The 21475-nt window shown below is 33.2% G+C and overlaps 3 protein-coding genes across 3 annotated transcripts; 1 reads left to right on the top strand and 2 right to left on the bottom strand.

Annotated features, from left to right (window-relative positions):
• Window positions 1-268: 268 nt before the first annotated feature.
• On the bottom strand, window positions 269-2212 carry LOC122034278 (protein ALP1-like). The gene has a single exon (XM_042593455.1). The coding sequence runs from the start codon at window positions 2063-2065 to the stop codon at window positions 494-496; it is 1572 nt and encodes a 523-aa protein (XP_042449389.1). The 5' UTR covers window positions 2066-2212; the 3' UTR covers window positions 269-493.
• Window positions 2213-5559: 3347 nt separating this feature from the next.
• LOC122034423 lies at window positions 5560-7150 on the top strand. The gene is made up of 2 exons (XM_042593673.1): window positions 5560-6068; window positions 6754-7150. The coding sequence occupies exons 1-2, from the start codon at window positions 5652-5654 to the stop codon at window positions 6925-6927; spliced, it is 591 nt and encodes a 196-aa protein (XP_042449607.1). The 5' UTR covers window positions 5560-5651; the 3' UTR covers window positions 6928-7150.
• On the bottom strand, window positions 7107-11147 carry LOC122034422 (programmed cell death protein 2-like). Its single transcript, XM_042593672.1, has 11 exons — window positions 10984-11147; window positions 9712-9929; window positions 9556-9639; window positions 9319-9452; window positions 9097-9194; window positions 8769-8857; window positions 8595-8700; window positions 8368-8525; window positions 8227-8297; window positions 7897-8011; window positions 7107-7520 (listed from the first exon to the last, which is right to left on the bottom strand). Exons 2-11 carry the CDS (start codon window positions 9913-9915, stop codon window positions 7356-7358), a joined length of 1224 nt encoding a protein of 407 aa, XP_042449606.1. The 5' UTR covers window positions 9916-9929; window positions 10984-11147; the 3' UTR covers window positions 7107-7355.
• Between the last annotated feature and the right edge of the window lie 10328 nt (window positions 11148-21475).

Below are 21475 nucleotides of genomic sequence, written 5' to 3'. Positions count from 1 at the left end.
AGAGAGACGCACTGGATGTTGCTACTTCATCACATGTTTGTGCTCGCTATTTTTCTGAACTCACTAAAGATCTATATCTGCATAACTCAGCTTAAGATGCACCAACATACAGAAACTAAATTTTTTTGGCCATTGAATGATCTTTGGAATTTCATAGCCCAACATGAAAGTTAAATTTAGAACGACAAGTTAAGATTTTCAGAAGGCCATCTGCCAATCATCTATGGAAACGCATAGAGTAGCAGCAAAGCTTGCAAGACATTGTCAATTAATCCCAAAGAATAACAATCAATCTTTAGTTTTTGAAAAGTATCTAAACAACAAAACCCTCTTTTGCGCTGTAAATTGTTTCCCACTGTCTGTCTTTCTGTCTAAACAGCCCTAATCTAAGACCAAAACCTGGTAGTCATTCCACACAACCAATTTTGCTTTACATTCCTACCAACAAAATAGCCCAAAGGATAACCAACGAATGAATTTCCATTTCATAAAACTAAAAGAAAGCTGTGCCCGCGAGGCCATGATGCAATAGATTATGGGCAATGTTCTCCCTGGCCTGCGATGCAGTCACCGATCGAATGCTGTTATCTGGCACCATCTCATCGTCCACCAGTTCGTATCTGAGATCCGGCTCCATCTCCTCTTTCCTTAGCTCGCAGATATTGTGTAGCACGCAGCAAGCACCAATAACGACTGGCAAATCCTGTAGCTTCACTTCAGTTCGCTTCTGCAAGCATGTCCACCGTCCCTTCAACCTCGCGAAGGCTTCTCGAGCAATACGCTGCACCTCCCCAATCTTCTCGTTGAAGGCGTGCTGCGTCCAGGTCAGGTTTTGGTGGGTGTATGGCACCAGGACCCAGTCCGTCAGAGGATAACCTGAGCTCCCTACAATCCATGTGTTCTTGAGCATCCCTGCGGCGGCCCTCTGGTGCAGAGCCGATTTCTCGAGCACTTGGTCATCGGGCATCGAACCTGGCCAGCCGATGCAGACGTCCGTGAAAACCCCATCTGGATTTACGACCCCTTGGACGGTGATCGAGTAGGAGGTCTTTTGATTTCGCTCCGTGTGCCGGCGATTGAAGTAGGCAGCCACGCTAATTTTGGGGGCGATGATCGGGATGTGGGTGGTGTACATGGATCCAATCACATTGGGGATGCCGGAGATGCTCTCGAAGCGGGATTTTACATCAGGGGCAGCAGGCTCGTCGGGCCACTGGAGGAAGCGCGGCATGAGCAGGGTCTTGATTGCGGTGCACACCTCGAGTACGAGCTTGTGGCAGGTGGAGATGCCAAGCCCGAACCGTTTCGAGACGAGGCGAAGCGGTTCGCCGGTGGCCAACCGCCAGATGCAAACCGCCACCCGCTGCCGGACAGGGATCGCGGCTCGGAGCATCGTGTCCTCCTTCGCCACCGCAGAGCCAAGCTCGTCGCAGATCATGTCGAACGTGGCACGCCCCATCCGAAAAGCCTTCCGGAACTCGGTCTCGGGGAAGTTAGGGTGATTGCACTGATCCCACCATGCTCGCGACCGATCCTTCACCCAAAGACGCCTCTGATGGTGGCCGCCCGCTCCTCCAGCAGCGGGAGCGCTGGAGCCGGCGTCTCCCTCCGCGGAAGCAGTAGCCGCAGCGGCGACGGCGACGGCGGACGAAACCAGGCGGGCGTGCTTCGATCGAAGGGTATCCGCTTCGTCCTCGACAGCGGAGAAATTGTCCTGGATGCGGGAGTAGGAATCGAGCATCGCCTCGCTCTTCCGCTGGTGATTCTCCTCGAGGAGGGATAATTCCCGGCTGGAGGCCACATCCGATTCGCGCCGCTCGGTCTCCTCCTGCGCGTCTATAGCGGCGATGGAGGTCAGCAGAGTCGCGATTGACTTCCGCTTCTTCCTCCGCCTCTCGTCGGAGGCGTCGCTACCGCCCGCCTCCCGCTTCCGCCCGCCCTTGGGCATATCGGAACCCGCCTTGGGCGTAGCAGCGGAGCCGGAGGTCGAATCCTGAAAGAAGGAGATGTAGAAGGAGAAGTCGTCTTCGACAGCGGCGGCGGCGGCGGCCGGTTGGCTATTCATACAATGGAAAAATAAACCAAAGTCTCAGTTCGACGGACCGATCGACGGAGGCGCTCGAAAAAAGATTAAGAAGAGGAATTTAGACGGACGGAGAAGTCAAGACCATCCACCCACCCACCCACCAAATGTGAACACGGATGGTATATATGTCTGCGCCGCGGGCTGACTGGAAGCCGTGTGGACGCGGTTTGTTTGGGGAGGCGTTTCAAGGAAGGCTACCTCGTGCCTCGCCGAGAAGACGGTTCTAGTATGGCAGGCAGGCTGGCTGGCAGGCAGGAGAGACCAACGCGGATGGCCGAGCACGATAGTGGGCGCAACGCGACAAAGTGGCTGCGCCAAAGGATGACTCATGCATGACGACACGCGGCGTGGGGATAGATTAGTCAAACGGAACGCGCGGAGCATGCGACGGATGCAGGGTTGCGTGTTGGTGTTGTCGTGTTGGCGCGCCGCGCCTCCTCCTCCTCATCATCCTCATCCTCCCTCCACGCGGAGAAGGCGACGCGGCGTGGGCTGGCGCTGGCATTTCGACCAGAGCACATGGACAAGGCGGTCGCCGGTCGTCGCGCAGGGTAGAAAGAGGGAAAGAAACACGTGGTGCGGTCAGCGGTGGGCGTACAAACTGATGACTGAGGTGGTTGCGGCGCTTTCTATTCGATTTGATTTGATTTGATTTTCTATCGGAACGGAATGAAATAGATGAGACGCGATCGGTTTGACTAGCAACCTTTCGGCATTTGTGAAACAGTATTAATTATAAGGCCAGCTGTAGTTGAGATTGTTTCCTTTTCTACCTCATTTGCTTCCCTAATTATGTAACAGCAATCATCATTAAAAAAAATTATCAAAAAGTCCACTGCGCTTTTTTTTTTAAATCGAAAACGCGACATAAAATATTAAATATCCGGTAAGAAATTGAGCAAAAAAATAGACGGATATTTGTCTACAAACAGGTGTAGAAGGAGTCCAGATCCTCTGTGCCCGCCTCCAGTGCGCCCTCTGCGCCCGTCGCTACGTGACAAAAAACCCACGCGCTAAGCACGTGCATTTCTCCGCTCCAATAATAAAACCTAACTCCAACGCACACATATCGCTTCTTGCTGATCGATCTATTGACCGATCAGAAAAAATACTGATCGGTCAGCAGACCGATCAGCTGGAATGCTGATCGGTCTTGCTGACCGATCAGCATTCCAGCTTTATTAATTTTTTTTAATAAATGAGCAGCACCTTTTTCCCATTTTGTGCCTTTGTCAAATCTCACTTTTTTTTTCTTTATCTCACGTTCTTACACCCTTTATGCATGTAACTTTTTTTTCTCTATTCTCTACTCTCTCTTTGTATGTGCTTAATTTACATTGACACTGCTGACTATGCTAGTTTGCATTACTACGGGTCTTGTTTGATTCAAATCAAGTCCAACATGAGTCTTATTTCTTAGAGACAAAGATCATTTTCTAATTAATTCTTTCAATAATATTTTATCATCTTCAAATAGACTAAAATAAATAATAGACTACATCGTTGACTCTTACACATAAATATTTTTTTTTTATTTTTAGTAATTTTTATTTTTATAGTATTTTAGATATTCTTAATATATCAGGTATGTATGAGTTAAAATTTATATATATATAATTTTGTTTATATAATTTAATCCTTTTACTGCTCTTTAAATTTGAGTGTTTCCCATACAATGGGCACCGATAATTTATATGACGAGCATGTGAAACGTCACAACGTGGGTGAATTTGAAGGATTTCAAAATTAAATTCATTAATTGAGGGCGGTGCAGGTAATGCTGATCGGTCAGCAAGACCGATCAGCATTCCTACTGATCGGTCTGCTGACCGATCAGCATTCTTGCTGATCGGAGCAGACCGATCAGAAGTGATATGTGTGCGTTGGAGTTGGGTTTTATTACTGGAGCGGAGAAACGCACGTGCTTAGCGCGTGGGTTTTTTGTCGCGTAGCGACGGGCGCAGAGGGCGCACGGGAGGCGGGCGCAGAGGATCTGGACTCGTGTAGAAGATGGCTTGGCCAATCAAATTTTCTGTGACTATACATACGATCAATACGGAGTCAACAAATGGCAGATGAGTCATCTAATAATGCCACCGTGGCCCACTTGAATAATGCGACGCATGGCCATGAAAATTAACGTTGCAGCCCGGAAAAGAGGAGAGATGATTCTGTCTATCAAATCAGGACATGCTCCCTAATATAATTTATTATTAGATCATAATTATAATTAATTATATTTTCTAAAAATTTATTTTTTCATTTAGATTATAATTTGAATCAGGATGAACACTCAGAAGATGTCGTCGATGGTAGACGGATGATCGGGCTTTTGGATATCTAAGGGTGATGGTTTAAAATAATTCACTCTGATCCAAATTATAAATTGATTGAGTAGATAATTTAAAAAAATATCGCAATCAATTGTAACGATTGTAACCAAATTACAGTCATGATCATACTGTAATTACATTATAAATCCTCTTTTAATCTATAAAAAATTGATCAGAGGATCTGAGAGACGGATGAATAATACCGTAGTGTATTATTTTTTTTCAAAAATTAATACTAATTAATAGGTTTAAGATTTCGACCAAATTGATGAATGGGATTCTAGTCTTCTTCGATAAGAACCATGTCCGAGACTCATTTGATTTCCCAAATACGTCTGTTGGACTTGCGTTGTTAAGCGCAGGCAGTCGAGAACCATCAATTTTACGAGCCTAATCAGAACCTTCTGCAGCTCCAGTTTGACCTGAAGACCTTGAGTTTAAGGTTTAAATTAGAGTAAGTAATCATCACCATAAATGAATAGCCATATTAATATTCAAATATACATAAAATTAATTGAATAGATAAATCTAAATAATTTATTAAACGAAATTAATAAATGTTAATGCATACATATTTAACTTGTTAATATTTGTAAATATACTACATTAAGAAAAATATCTATAAATTTTAAAATATAAAAAATTCTAAATGTTGTTTAGAATATCTTGTACATTCAAAATTAGATCATGACATAAATTAAAAAAGAAATTTAATTAGAAATAGAATATTTTTAAAAAAATTATATAAATAATAATATAAAAAATACACATCTTATTACTTATTATTTTGTTAAGAATGTGGAAATCTAAAATTAAATTACATTAATTATTAATATATTTTTTTCACACTGAAAATAATTTTGAATTAATATTTTTTTAATTAATTTATATAAAAAATAAATAATTTTTCTAATTTTTTTATATAAAAAATATACACTTTCTTTTTACTCTCATGGATCGACAATATTAAAAATATATTTTATTTAATTTTTTTTGCTAATATTAAATATAATATCAAAATAATTTTTTTACTAAGACCGAAATAAATAAAAGAAAAAGGGCCCCTCGGCCTGAGTTAGGCCGGCCCAACGGACTTTTAAGTGGACAGGAAGTATGAGACCGCAGTGGCGTCCTTTGTAAATTTCTCCAAAGAACAAAACGCTCACACCTCTCTTATCCTCACGATGTTCCAAGTCTCCGACCACTCCAATCCGTAGACCCAAGCGCCAACTATGTCACTCTCCTCCATCCCCAAGATGACCGGCGCCGGCTGCGTGTTCGCTGCCCTTGCTCCTCACTACCATTCCCTCCCCGTTTGTTACCTCTCTCTTCCGCTTCGCGCCTCGCGATCTGCCACGCACGTCGCCCGTGCGAGGAAGGGCTTGTCGCGTTCTCGCCGTCTCGACAACCGGAACAAGAAGGACGATGGCGGAGGCGTCGCCACGGAGAAAGAGGATAAGATTTCTGGAGATGGGGCTCCTTATCTGGAGCGTCCCGGCGCCGGTACTGAAGGGATCGAGGGATTCGAGCTTTCGACCACGCCGATGCCGGTGCTGCCGGGGGAGGAGCACGACTTCTGGGAGGGACCGCAGTGGAACGCCTTCGGATTTTTCATCCAATACCTATGGGCCTTCGGCGTCGGCTTCGCTGTATTATTCCCTTAACCCTTTGCTAAGAATCTTCAGCTGGTCTTTTCCCTTTTTTTTCTTCTTTTCTTTTCTTCATCCAAAAGCCCTTTTCTTTTGTCTTTGTGTAAGTAATAGCGATCAGTTTTCTGCTGCTGAATTCAGTTTATAGAAAGTGCAAGCAGTAGTCTACTCCCTATGTCCCTCTAGGAATCATATCAAGAAGATGGAGATAAAAGAAGTGTGTCTACGTTGTCCAGGCAATATTGGTAGAACCTTTATCAAGCAACCATTCAAGGCCACGTTCAAATTGTGAAACATAACCACAAAATCAACAATTTTTTGTCTTCAGCCTTAAACAGTTTGGGCTCTACACAATCATCCACTTAATGAACTATTAATTGTAGATTTTCCAAAGTAGTAATGTGAGCAATATTTGCTAGCATTCTGATTTCTGCTGGTAATTTTTCCATTGTGTCTTGGCTTGGGCTATTTACGATTACATTAATTGTTCATGATTTTTATATCATGTTGTTTGTTATGCATTTGTTAACTTTGAGCTATATAAGTTTCGGCTAAATTATCAAGCTGTTTAGGCAATATATTTCTCAGCTACTTACTTTACTATCAAACAAATTATTCTCTTGCGTATCAAAAATGCACCTTGGAATTGCATCTGTCGACCTAACAGGGTTAAATACTTGCACAGCTGATTGCTTGTGGTATTGCTGTTACCACATACAATGAAGGCGCAACTGATTTTCGGCAAACAACTGTCTACAAGGAGTCAGTTCAGACTAAGGAGCTATTAGAAGAATCGGAGGCATCAAATGCTGATGTGTTTGAAGCTAATCCAACTGAGGTAGCACCAAGCTTGGAGTAGCCCAGTGGTGAAACATTCTAGCACTTGAATGCAGGCTACAAATGCTTTTAGGAATTGCAAGGAACTATCAAGTGTTTTACCACAATTAAGAGAATTTTTCTCACTTGTATCTTGCACTTTCATGTCTGTTCTTGCAAATGTATGTTAGTGTATCTACAAAACCAGACATTGGAATTAATTAAACAGGAAATATTCCTCAAATAAAGAATATTTTTTCTTGTTCTATCTTTACTTTATTTCATCCACTCATGGGGCAATTAATCTACAAGAATAACTATTATATCCAATTCCTAGAGAACAAGGATTCATGCGCATAGTAAAAAACTAAACTTACAATACCAATTCTTGTACAATATTTCTTACTCCGAATAGTCTATTGCATTCTTCAAAAAAGAAAAAACAGGAGCAAGAGAAACATAGCAACACCTTCAGCTGATTGGCGCTGTAGGATATAGCTGAACCCAGATGAATTCTTCTTTATATCTTGCACTTGCTTCACAGGAGGCTAGACATGTATATATAACAATGGTTCCCCAATCAAGCGAGTCGGAATCATTTTTCACACCAAGGTAATAAAGTATCTGAGGCATGATCTGAATATAGAAACAAAAACTATATAAGAGTTACCATTATAAATAGGCATTATGCAAGAATGAGTAATCTCTAACTTTTGCTATAAAAAAATAAAAAGGGAAAAGAGCTCAGTTGTGACAATAGATGCCCTCTTACATTCCAATTCTATCAATAACAAGTTAACAATGCCATCTTGCTTTTCATTCATTTATTACAATCTCAATGGTGAAATATCTAGCAGAACATGTGGATTCTACATATCATTTATTAGTTAAACTTCCATTTTGATTTCCCTTCCAACTTCCATAACAATCAAGTATTTGATATTGGAGCAGTATCTAGCATAGTCACATAGACAATTTGCTTGTGATAGGAAAATTTAGATTAGTTTGAAACCTGGAATTCATAGCATAGGGAGCCATTGCAGTACTTGCACTTGGGTATATTTGTCATGCTGGGGCGGCCAATTGACAAAGGCCACAGTGGATTCGCCATCAAATCTCGAGAATATCTATTGAAAATTACATCATCCACAATCAATATGGACTCTTTACTAACAAAAATTGCACCAAAAAAAAACACAGATACAAAATTACATCTGAAGCATGTTAGCATGATGTGATTGATCAGAATAGCGGAGATAGAAAATCTAAACTGAACTACTCACTCATGCATCAGTCAGCACAAATAATCTGGAAATTCTTGAACAACAAATTTAACCCTCACCTCAAGACTTGGCTAGGACATTTCGAAATTCTTTCTTGAAATGATGCCCAGCTCCTTTTATTGTCGTCAGCCTTATTACATGAAGGCCAAACAAATCATCCAAATAGAGATGGCAAAATCAAAATAGAAGTTAGACCATACCTCAAATTTGTCCAACAAGAACTGATATGTGTCATCTGGTACATGTTGAGTCACCAATGATGATGCTTCATAACTAGCATCTTCAGAAGCTTCCGCATCATAAGCACATTCATCCTCTATGGCAATCTCATATTCAGGCCATAGTGAACTACATGCAACTAAATCACCAAAATATGACAGTTAAAATAGGCGCCTGATTGCGTGTTAATGTAAAATATGCATCCCACCTTTATCGCGACTTAGTTTTTCTCCTGGGAGACTGGAACTAATAGATTCCAAGTTATGTATAATATGATGGCACCGATTTTTATGCCCCGATTTCCAATGCATAGCCTTATAGTCAAGAACAAAATAAGTTATCATTGAGAAAAGTCACAATCAGCATATCTTTTTGAAGCTACCTGATGTTTCTCACAGCAGTAACGTGCTTGCTTACAACCACTACAAACTTTCTCCCCTTTCCATGTGCCACACCAAGAGCAAAGTGCAGCTACAAAATCCACCATAAAAGCAAAAGTGAAAAAACTTTTCAACATAAACCCATGGTGAATATTTAATCATAAATGAAGTCCAAAACTAATAAGATCATCATTGCGATAGAGTTCTAGGCTCATATACCTCTTTTTTAACATGAAACTGTTGTATCAAACAATTCAATCAACTAAAGGGATATCTAAACAAATTGACAAACCAAGACAAACTAAAAATAAGGGAAATAAAGTTAATTACCTCCAACACTCAATGGTTTGTCATTGCCATCCTTCCTTGGTGGCTCACTTGAGTAAAAAACATTCAACCGTGGTAATTGGCACCGGAAGACTTTTATACTTCAAATCATTTCAAAAACAAATAATCTCAAAACCAAGAGAACATGAATGCTGGAAGCAAGACAACAAAATTTGAATAATGTTAATATATAAGCAATTTCTTTACAAAGAACATTGTTCACACCTCCGTCTAGGATCTTCTTCTCTGCGCTTCCATTGTTCATGCTGGTCCTGAAGAATACATGACATGGATGGGCAAATGAACACATATAACATCCTATGGAAAGTAGATTCCTTCTCAGGAATTGGAGCATAAATCTGCAAAAATAATAATAATAAATTTAATAAATAGAACCTTAAATAGTATGGCATCACCATAACTAAGTAGGATATACACTAACAGAAACAGAAATATATTTGCCTGAAGAAGAAACTGAAGAGGCTCTTCACAAAAATCACATCGGGAAAACTTCCCCGTGGGCAACTCCACTGGGTCCAACCATGCCTATAATGATGCAGCTAGATGAGTAACTGAAATTACTTAAGAAAGGTAATGATATCAGAGAATAACACGTACAGGAGTGCCTCCAGTTTTACTTGGGAATAGATGGCGAAGGAGGAACTTAGGGTGCTTGGGCTTCTCAATAGTACCCAATGTTACATATTCCTCTAACTCATCCTCTTCATCTTCCTCGTATGATTCTTCCAACTCTACTTCTGTAATTGCTTCATCAAGAGACAGTTCTTGGAGTGGTAATACGTCATTCGTGTCAGAATCCATCCAATCTCAACAATCTAATGAAGCCACAAAATAAAATTCTTCAAATTGGCCTGTATTAGGATATTATGAGGTTCACATGCTATGAGGAATTTTCTATAGTTCTTTTATTTGTTTCTCCATGGTGTATATGTCTAGGTTACTGATTTGGGACTTGTATAGAAATGTTCCACAAAAAGTAAACACTGCAAAGTCAAAATTGTGTAAAACAGCCGCAACACAAAGTACATATGCCTTTGAATTTCGGCATCCACAACAGTAACATGTGAGCTCTTACTGGCAATCAAAGCTCATGATAATTATGGTGAAATTTTGTCCCTAAAATAAGTTAACGGGCTCTCACTGTCAATTGGCAAGAGTCATCAACACTGATAGAACCAAAATTTTCTCCTGGGCAAGACGCCAACATACATAATACAAATAATTTTAACAAGACAACCATGTCATCCACTATAAAACACTTTTTACAAAGACTTAATGAATGTATAAGTTTTTTCCCAATTTGGAGAGTTCCTCAATAGAAACATCAAACATAGATCTTTACCTATTTACCTATTTGGAAGTATCTCTGTACCATGATATTTACATGAATGCAATAGGAGGGAGTCAAAATAACCAAGAATATCTTCATTTCAAATATGCAAGTTGACTTCAGAATAGGCTCTATAAACAAGCAATATACAAGACAGAGTTAGCATATAGTTTATTTTCTAATGTTGTGAATTTTGTAATATTCCATATCTCTGACACACTAATCTAACTGAATTGGATATACAAAGTTCATCGCCATCAAATCCATAATTTTATTAGAAGTTAATACAGCGTGTTAACATCTCAAATAAACGAAGCTACTTTCCTTGTTCCAATTTTCCATATGCCAAATATTCTAGTAGTCAAGAAATTTATAACATTTGCATTCAGATAAACTCTTGATCCCGAAAGATAGATCATCAACTTGTAGTAATGGAGCAATTTTTGGCTTGAAAAAAAAAAACACTCTGACAAATACAGGGGCTAACCATGAATGACCAAAGGTAGTAAATAGAACAAAGAATACGAGACAGTACGCACAGACTGGGCGGAGGTCACGTCTGCGGATGGAAGAAAGCTGCTGACTTGTCTTACGAGATCACGACCGGACGGGGTGGTTGGCGGCTGGCGCGGCTGGGGCTGAAAGCTTTGAGAGAAGATAGGGAGAGGCGTGAGCGAGGGCGCGGCGGTCACGCAAAACCTAATTTCCCTTTTTTCATAAAACTTTAAAATTTTATTATAATTTTTTTTTAGATCATCATATTTTACAAAAATAATCAAATTTAAGTGAAATTACGGTTTCACCCCTAACTACGTGAACAGTTAGAATTATAAATTTATCAGAGAACGAATAAAAACAAATTATTACACCAATCAAGTTATACTGATATGTAAATTTAGAACATTTGGATTCCTTTCTTTTTTTTCTTGTCATACGAATTGAAATTAATTTAAATTTAAAAATAATAAAGTAATTTAAAGATTTTATTTGTGAAATTTTAATAATTTGGATTCATATTGTGATTTTGATCCAAATTGCTACTTAGCCTATTGGGATTTAAACAAGAAAATTAATAAAAGCTTGATTCATATAATAAATTTATCAAAATTAATATATGAATTGAGTGGCTTTTAGAATCAACTTTATAGTTCTATCGAGATAAAAATTGCACTCAAATTAAATTGTATAAAGTAGTACCATACAAAGAATTAGTCCTTCTATTCACAAGTTAAATTCTAAGTACAAGTGACATAATTATGTTTTTAGTCATCTATAACTCGTGTAAAATACACTATCAAAAAATTAGATTTTAGAGATGTAAAAAATTCCGAAAGTTAATTTTATGTTTCTAAAAAAAGTTTACGATGAATTATTCCATCTCTAAAATCAATTAGTGGAAACCTTATAACTAATTTTAAAATAAAAATATTCATTTCTAATTTAGAAACATATTTTAAAAAATTATAAATTTATTTTTAATTTAATCAAAAGTAATTTTAAATATAAATTGTATCCCTAATTTTATTTTAAATCCCCATGGCACCAATAAAAAATATTTATAAATTTATTTTTTATTTAAGCAAAAATAATTTTAAATATAAATTTCATCCGTAATTTTATTTTAAATTTCTATGATACCAATAAGATATCAATATAATTTTAATTTATTTATAAATCTGCCTATAATTTCTTTTTAAAATCTATCACTAATTTTTATTACATTTTATATTTATATTATATATATAAATATTAATTTGAAATAATTACAAATTTTAAATAAATCAAAAATATTTTAAATAACTAATTTCTATTTCGAAAACAATGGACATCTAGCACTTTACGAATTCTCTTACTTAACGATCGAATTAAATTCTATCGCTGAACTTTATTAAAATCACTAAATACTAACAAAATGAATGAAATTAAATTTCGTTGTTAATTAACGACCGAATTTTATTTCGCTAAATAATGATCAAACTTTATTTCGATCCCTAAATAGAGATCAAAATTTATTTCAGTCGCTAGATAGGGATAAAATTTGATTCCGTAGCTAAAACTTTTAAAATTAATTTATCCTACATCTTTTCCTTCGCATACGCCCGATTGAAGTCCTAAATCCCAATTTCTCTCCAACAACGGCGCCCCACTATTGATCTCCGGTTGCCGACTGAGAGAAGGGCATGATCATCTATAGCTTACTATTGCAAAATATAGATAGCAAGAGGAAGAGGACGATAGACAGAAGGCCGTTGATTGTGACTTACGAAATCATGACGGGGTGGGAGAAGGCTGGGGCTGCAACTGATGACTGAAAGCTTTTGATTACGAAAAAGTTCAAGATACGATATGAAGAGAACGATGAGGGAGGGCGGAGCAGCCACATCTTAAGCAAAAATCCTATATAATTTCTTTTTTTTCATACAACTACAAATTTTTATTATAAATTTTGTTAGAGCACCATCTTTTACACACAAAAAAAATAATTAAGTGAAATTGTGATTCCGCCCACCAGCTAAAATACTAAATTAATTAGAAAACAAATTTAATTACATTGCGTCAGTCCAAAATTCAAAATTACAATTTTATCATCCAACATAACACCAATTCAAGTTATAGTGTTATGTAAATTTAGAACATTTCCGTTTCTTAAATTTAAAAATATTAAACTAATTTAAATATCCTATTTGTTAAATTTTAATAATTTGGATTCATGTAGTGATTTTGGTCCAAATATCTACTTAACATATTGGGATTTGAATAAGAAAACTAATAGAAGTTTGAATTCATATAATAAAATTGATCGAAATTAATGTATGAATTGAGTTGCTTTTAGAATATGAGACAGTAAGCTGTTGACTGTGGCTTACGAGATCACAACGGGGAGGGAGAAGGCTACGGTTGTCGGCGGTTATCGACTGATGTGACTGGCTGAGGCTGAAAGCTTTCGAGAGACAATAGGGAGAGGCATGAGCGAGGGCGGCCACGCAAAACCTATGTGATTTTCTTTTTCATACAACTTTAATTTTTTATTATAATTTTTTTTAGATCACCATATTTTACAAAAATAATCAAATTTAAGTGAAATTATGGTTTCACCCCTAACTACAGAACAGCTAAAATTATAAATTAATTAGAAAACGAATAAAAACAAATTCACTTACATCGTATCAATAATCCAAAATTAAAAGTTATAATTTAATCTTACAACGTTACACCAATCCAAGTTATAGTGTGATGTAAATTTAGAACATTTCAGTTCCTTTCTTTTTTGCTTGTCATATGAATAGAAATTAATTTAAATTTAAAAATAGTAAAGTAATTTAAAGATTCTATTTGTGAAATTTTAATAATTTGGATTCATATTGTGATTTTGGTCCAAATTGCTACTTAGCCGATTGGGACTTAAACAAGAAAATTAATAGAAGCTTGAATTCGTATAATAAATTTGATCAAAATTAATATATGAATTGAGTGACTTCTAGAATCAACTTTATAGTCTTATGGGGATAAAAATTGCACTCAAATTGAATTATATAAAGTAGTACCATACAAATAATTAGTCTTTCTGTTCATAAGTTAAATTAATTTCTTAAATACTCCTTTTTTCACGTATCTCCTCCTTAGCTAAAGTATAAGTGGCATAATTATGTTTTAGTCATATGTAACTTGAGTAAAATAAACCATCAAAAAATTAGATTTTAGAGATGTAAAAAATTCATCTCCGAAAGTTAATTTTATGTTTCTAAAAAAAAAAAATAGATTTTATTCCATCTCTAAAATCAATTAGTGAAAACCTTATAACTAATTTTAAAATTAAAATATACATATCTAATTTAGAAACATATTAAAATAATATTTACAAATTTATTTTTAATTTAACCAAAAATGATTTTAAATATAAATTTCGTCTTTAATTTTATTTTAAATCTACACTAAGAACATATCAATATAATTTTAATTTATTTATAAATTTGCCTATAATTTCATTTTAAATTCTATCACTAATTTTTATTATATTCTATATTTACATTTTTATCTAGATATTAGTTTGAAATAATTACAAATTTTAAATAAATCAAAAATATTTTAAATAACTAATTTATATTTCAAAAACAATGAAATCTAGTACTTAATTCTCTTAATTAGCGACCGAATTAAATTTTATCGTTGAACTTTATTAGAATCGCTAAATAATAACAAAATTAATGAAATTAAATTTTGTTGTTAATTAACTGACCGAATTTTATTTCGGTCGTTAAATAATGATTAAACTTTATTTCGATCGCTAATAGAGATCAAAATTTATTTCAACCACTAGATAGGGATAAAATTTGATTCCGTAGTTAAAATTTTTAAAATTTGTCCTACATATTTTCCTTCGCATACGCCCAATTGAAACCCTAAATCCAAATTTCTCTCCAACAACGGCGCAATACCATTGATCTCCGGTTGTTGACTGAGAGAAGGTCGAGAGGACATAACCATCTATGGCTTAATTACTATTGCAAAATAGATAGCAAGAGGAAGAGGATGATAGACAGAGGGTTGTTGACTGTGGCTTATGAGACCACGACTGGGTGGGAGAAAGCTAGGACTATGACTGACGACTGAAAGCTTCCGATTGTGAAAAAATTTGAGAAATGATAGGAGAGGGCGATGAGTGAGGGCGCATACAGCGGTCACATCTTAAGCAAAACCATATATAATTTCCTTTTTCATACAACTACAATTTTTTATTATAAATTTTGTTAGTGCACCAATAATAATAATAATAATAATAATAATAATAATAATAATCAAACTTAAGTGAAATTATGATTCCACCCCAACTACAGATTAGCTAAAATCCTAAATTAATTAGAAAACGAATAAAACAAATTTAATTACATTGTGTTAGTTCAAAATTTAAAATTACAATTTTATCATCCAACATAACACCAATTCAAGTTATAGTGTTATGTAAATTTAGAACATTTCCATTCCTTAAATTTAAAAATATTAAACTAATTTAAAGATTCTGAAATTTTAATAATTTGGATTCATGTAGTGATTTTGGTTCAAATTTCTACTTAGCATATTTGGATTTAAACAAGATAACTAATAGAAGTTTGAATTCATATAATAAAATTGATCAAAATTAATATATGAATTGAGTTGCTTTTAGAATCAACTTTATAGTCCTATTATTAGGGCAAAAATTGCACTCAAATTGAATTGAATAAAGTAGTACTATAGTTAAATCAATTTCTTAAATACTCCTTTTGTTCAGGTATCTCCTGATTAGCTGAGTATGAGTGACATAATTATGTTTTACTCCTCCGTGAGTTGAGTAAAGACACTACCAGAAAATAAGGTTATAGAGATGAAAAAAATTTATATGTGAAAGTTATTTTTATGTCTCTATAGAAAATTTAAGATGAATATAAAATTCATTGGGTAGTTAATTGTGAAACGAAAATATTCATCTTTAATTTTAAAAAAAATTTAAAAGTCATTTAAAAATGTATTTTAAATTTAACCAAAAATAATTTTAATTATAAATTTTGCCCCTAATTTTATTTTAAATGTACTATTAATATGACATCAATAACATATCAAATCAAATATAATTTTAATATTTTTAAATCTGTATATAATTTCATTTTAAAATTTATCATTAATTTTTATTATATTCTATATTTATGTTTCTTATCTAAATATTAGTGTGAAAGAATCATAAATTTAAAAAATAAAAAATATTTAAAATTTAAAAATATTTATGAGATGACGACGGGTAGGAGAAGGTTGCGGCTGGGGCTGAAAGTTTCAAGTTTGCGAGACGATCGGAGAGGCATGAGCTAGTGTGCGACCACATCCAAGAAACCCTATATAATTTTCATTTTTTCATATATCTACAAATTTTTATTATAATTTTTTTTAAGGCACCATATTTTCAAAAATAATCAAATTTAAGTGAAATTATGACTCCACCCCTAACTAACAGACCATCTAAAATTATAAATCAATTAGAAAACGTATAAAAACAAATTCAATTACATTGTGTCAATCCAAAATTCAAAGTTAAAATTTTATCTTCCAACCTTACAAGTTACAGTGTTATGTAAATTTAGAATATTTCGTTTCTTTCTTTTTTTTTGCTTGTCGTATGAATTGAAATTAATTTAAATTTAAAAATATTAAATTAATTTAAGGATTCTATTTGTGAAATTTTAATAATTTGGATTCATATCCAAATTGCTACTTAGCCTATTGGGATTTAAACAGGAAAATTAATAGAAGCTTAAATTCATATAATAAATTTGATCAAAATTAATATATGAATTGAGTGGTTTTAGAATCAACTTTGTAGTTCAGACAAAAATTGCACTCAAATTAAATTGTACAAAGTAGTACCATACAAATTTAAAGATTCTATTTGTGAAATTTTGATAATTTGGATTCATGTAGTGATTTTGGTCCAAAATTCTACTTACCCTGTTGGGATTTAAACAAGGAAACTAATAGAAGTTACAGAAGTTTGAATTTATATAATAAAATTAATCAAAATTAATATATGAATTGAATTGCTTTTACAATCAACTTTATAGTCCTATTGGGACAAAAATTGCACTCAAATTTAATTGTATAAAGTAGTACCATACAAAGAATTAGATCCTTCTATTCATAAGTTAAATCAATTTCTTAAATACTCCTCTTGTTCACTATCTTTTGATTAGCTGAGTATGAGTGGCATAATTATGTTTTACTCATCCATGAGTTGAGTAAAATGCATTATCAGAACAAGAAAGTTATAGAGACGAAAAAAAATTATATCCGAAAGTTATTTTTACATCTTTAAAATGAAAGTTTGAAATGAAATATAAAATCGGTTAGCGAAAGCCTAGTAATTAATTTCGAAACAAAAATGTAAATCTTTAATTTTGAAATGAATTATAAAATCATTTATAAATTTATTTTAAATTTAACCGAAATTAATTTTGATTACAAAATTTGTCCCAAATTTTATTTTAAATCCATGACATCAGTAACATATAAAATCAAATATAATTTTAATCTATTTATAAATTCACATATAATTCCCTTTTAAATTGTATCATTATTTTTTATTATATTATATATTTATATTTTTATCTAAATAGTAGTGTGAAAGAATCATAAATTAAAAATATTTAAAATAATTAATTTCAATTTAAAAATAATTGACATTTAAAACCATAAGAATTCTTTTAACCGTCATTATTTAGTGATGAAATTTTATTACGGTTGTTGAGTAATAACAAAATTAAAATTTGTCATTAATTAGTGATCAAATTTTATTTCAATCGCTAAATAATGATAAAAATTTATTTCGATCACTAAATAGAAATCAAAATTTATTTCGATAGCTAAATAACAATAGAATTTAATTTTATTAAAAAAACTTTTAAAATTGACCTTTTCATTTTTCTTTCGCATAAGCTGTATTGAAGCTCTAAATTCCGATTTCTCTCCAACGGTGACCCCCGCGGCTGATCTCCGTTGTTGACTCAATGAAGGTCAAAGGGCATGGTCGACACTAGCTTACTATTGCAAAATAAGTAGCCGAAGGAAGAGGACAATAGACAAACGTCGCGGGTGTGAACGTGGACGTGGACGCGACAACTGTGTATCAGGCAAAACCTTATTTAACTTCTTTTTTTATATAAATAATCAAAGAAATTATGCTTCCACCCCTAACCACAGACGGGCTAAAATCTTAAATTACATAGAAAACTGATAAAAACAAATTCAATTGCATTGTGTCAATCCAAAATTCAAAGTTACAATTTTAATTTAAAAATATCAAAATAATTTAAAAGTCCTATTTATGAAATTTGGATATTTTGGTCCAAATTTCTATTTAGCGGATAAGAAATTCATATAATAATTTTGATATTAATATACGAATTGAGTTGCTTTTGGAATCAACTTTATTTTATTATTGGGAGAAAAATTGCACTATAATTAAATTGCATGAAGTAGTACCATACAAAAAATTAGGTCATTTTTTTCATAAATTAAATCAACTTGTTAAAATAAAAATATAAATACTCCTTTTGTTCACATGTAGCTAAGCCCATAGCTAATTTTAAAATAAAAATATTTCATCTTCAATTTTAAAATGGATTAAAAAATTATTTATGAATTTATTTTTAATTTAATCAAATAAAATTAATTTTAAATATAAATTTCATCTCTAATTTTAATTTAAAATAGGTTATTATTTTATTTTAAATTTTATCACTAATTTGTATTATATTCTATTTTTATATTTCTGTTCTAAATATTATTTTGAAACAATTAACTTTTAAATAAATTAAAAATATTTAAAATAACTAATTTATAATATTACATGTTAGACAAATTTAACCATTATAAAATTATAAGTAACTGTACAAATTTATGTCTCTTGATTTTGTTATGATTGTAATTCAAATATCATCTTTGGAACTGTACAAATTTATGTCTCTTGATTTTGTTAGGATTGTACTTTAAGTATCATCTTCATCCCTCATATGTAAACCTTGAGACATCTAGTACTATAAGAACTCCTTTAATTAGTGATGAAATTAATGAGATTAGTGATAGAATTAAATTTTATCGTTATTTAATAACATGATTAAATTTCGTTACTATTTAATGACTGAATATTATTTCGGTCATTAATTTTAGTGACCTAAATAAATTTCGGTCACTAAATTAACAACTGAAATTTATTTAGGTCACTAAATATCAACAAAATTTAATTTCATCGTTAAAAATTTTTAAAATTTGCCCTTTCATTTTTTTCTTTTGCACGTGCCCGATTGAAGCCCTAAATCCTGATTTCTCTAAGAACGATGCCCCACGATTGATCTTCAATAGCCCGAGAGAAAGTTGAGAGGGTATGGTTAGCTGTAGCTTCCGATTGCAAAAGAAAATCACAGGACAACAAACAGAGGACATGAGGGTAGCAGCCACATCTTAGGCAAAAACCTATTTAACATTCTGTTTTTTTTCATATAACTAGGATTTTTTTATCAACTTCGTTAAAGTACCACCATGTTTTATTAAATAATCAAACTTATGTGAAATTATACTTACACCCTAACCGACTTAATTCGTGTCAATCCAAAATTCAAAGTTACAATTATATCTTCGAACATTATACCAATTAACGTAAATTTAGAACATTTCGGTAATTCAGTTCTTTTCTCCTTTAGTTGTCCAATGAATTGAAATTGATTTAAATATAGAACTATCAAAATAATTTAAAGGTTCTATTTGGAAAATTTTAATAATTTGAATTTATAGTAGTGATTTTGGTCCAAATTTATTTTCTACTTAGCATATCGGGATTTAAACAAGAAAATTAATAAAAATTTGAATTACTATAATAATTTTGACCTTAATTATTATACGAATTGAGTTGCTTTTAGAATATACCTATCTATTGGGAGAAAAATTGTAGTAAAATTGAATTGCAGAAAATAGTACCGAAAAATTAGGTCATTGTTCATAAATTAAATCAATTTATTAAATAATCCTTTTGGTATATCTTTAGCTGAGTGACATAATTATGTTTTAGTTATTGATAGTTATTAAAATATACTCCAAGAAAATAGTGTTTTAAAGATGAAAACTGAAAGCTATTTTTCTATAATAAAGAAAGTCTGATATAAAATATTCTCTCTCTAAAATCTATTAGTAAAAGCCCAAAATATTCTATCTCTACTTTAAAAATGAATTAAGAAGACATTTATAAATTTATTTTTAATTTAATCAAATGAAATTAATTTCAACTACAAAATTCATCCCTAATTTTATTTTAAATCTATAGTTAACATGTCTCAAATAACATTAAAATATAATTTTAATTTATTTATAAAACCACCTATAATTTTGTTTTAAAATTTATCACTAATTTTTGTTATATTATGTTTTTATATTTCTTATCGAAATATTAATTTGAAACAATCATACATTTCAAATAAATTAAAAATATTTAAAATAACTAATTTCTATTTCACACATATCATACAATTAATGTTTCTTGATTTTGTCAGACTTGTGCATCAATTATCGTCTTCAACTCCTTTAAATCTAGAAATCATCATCTCTCTTGCAACTGTAAACTCTTGCAAGACATCTAGCACTGAATTCCTTTAGCGACTGAAATAAAATTCTATCCTAAAATTTACCTATTTAACATTTCTTTCGCACACGCTCAATCAGAGCCCTGATCTTCGACTGTTGACTAAGAAAAGGTTGAGAAGGCATGGCCGATTGCATCTTCCTATTGCAAAAAAGGTCGCTGAGAGGGAGAGGACTACAGGCAGAGGGCGTGGGCACAATCGCGTCTCATGCAAAACCCTGTTTAACTTCCTTTTTTTTCATTATGAACTTCATTAGAACATCACTTCGCTTGTCAATCCAAAATTCAAAGTTACAACTTTATCTTCCAACCTTATACCAATCTAAGTTATAGAGTTATCTAAATTTAGAACATTTCGGTTCCTTTCTCCTTCGCTTGTCTCATGAATCGAAATTAATTTAAATTTAAAAATATGAAAATAATTTAAAGATTCTTTTTGTGAAATTTTAATAATTTGGATTCATGTGGTGATCTTGATCCAAATTTTTATTTAGAGGATTTAAACAAGAAATCTAACAGAAGTTTGAATTCACATAATAATTTTGATTTAAACAAGAAATCTAACAGAAGTTTGAATTCACATAATAATTTTGACCATAATTAATATACGAGTTGCCGTTAGAATCAACTTTATTGCACTGAAATTGAATTGATTCACATATAATAATTGAAGTAGTGTCATACAAAGAATTAGGTCCTGTTGTTCATTAGCTAAATCAATTTCTTAAATACTCCTTTTGTTCAGTATTTTTGATTAGCTAAGTATGAGTGACATAATTATGTTTAATAAAATAATTACATATTTACATATCTCCTGAGAGCGAGTGAGAACTGGAGAGAATGAATGGCGGCAGTTGCTAGATTAGTTGACTTTTTTT

This window comes from Zingiber officinale, chromosome 11B, assembly GCF_018446385.1.
Source record: "Zingiber officinale cultivar Zhangliang chromosome 11B, Zo_v1.1, whole genome shotgun sequence".
Lineage (NCBI taxonomy): Eukaryota > Viridiplantae > Streptophyta > Magnoliopsida > Zingiberales > Zingiberaceae > Zingiber > Zingiber officinale.
This window is presented reverse-complemented; position numbering and strand designations above follow the sequence as displayed.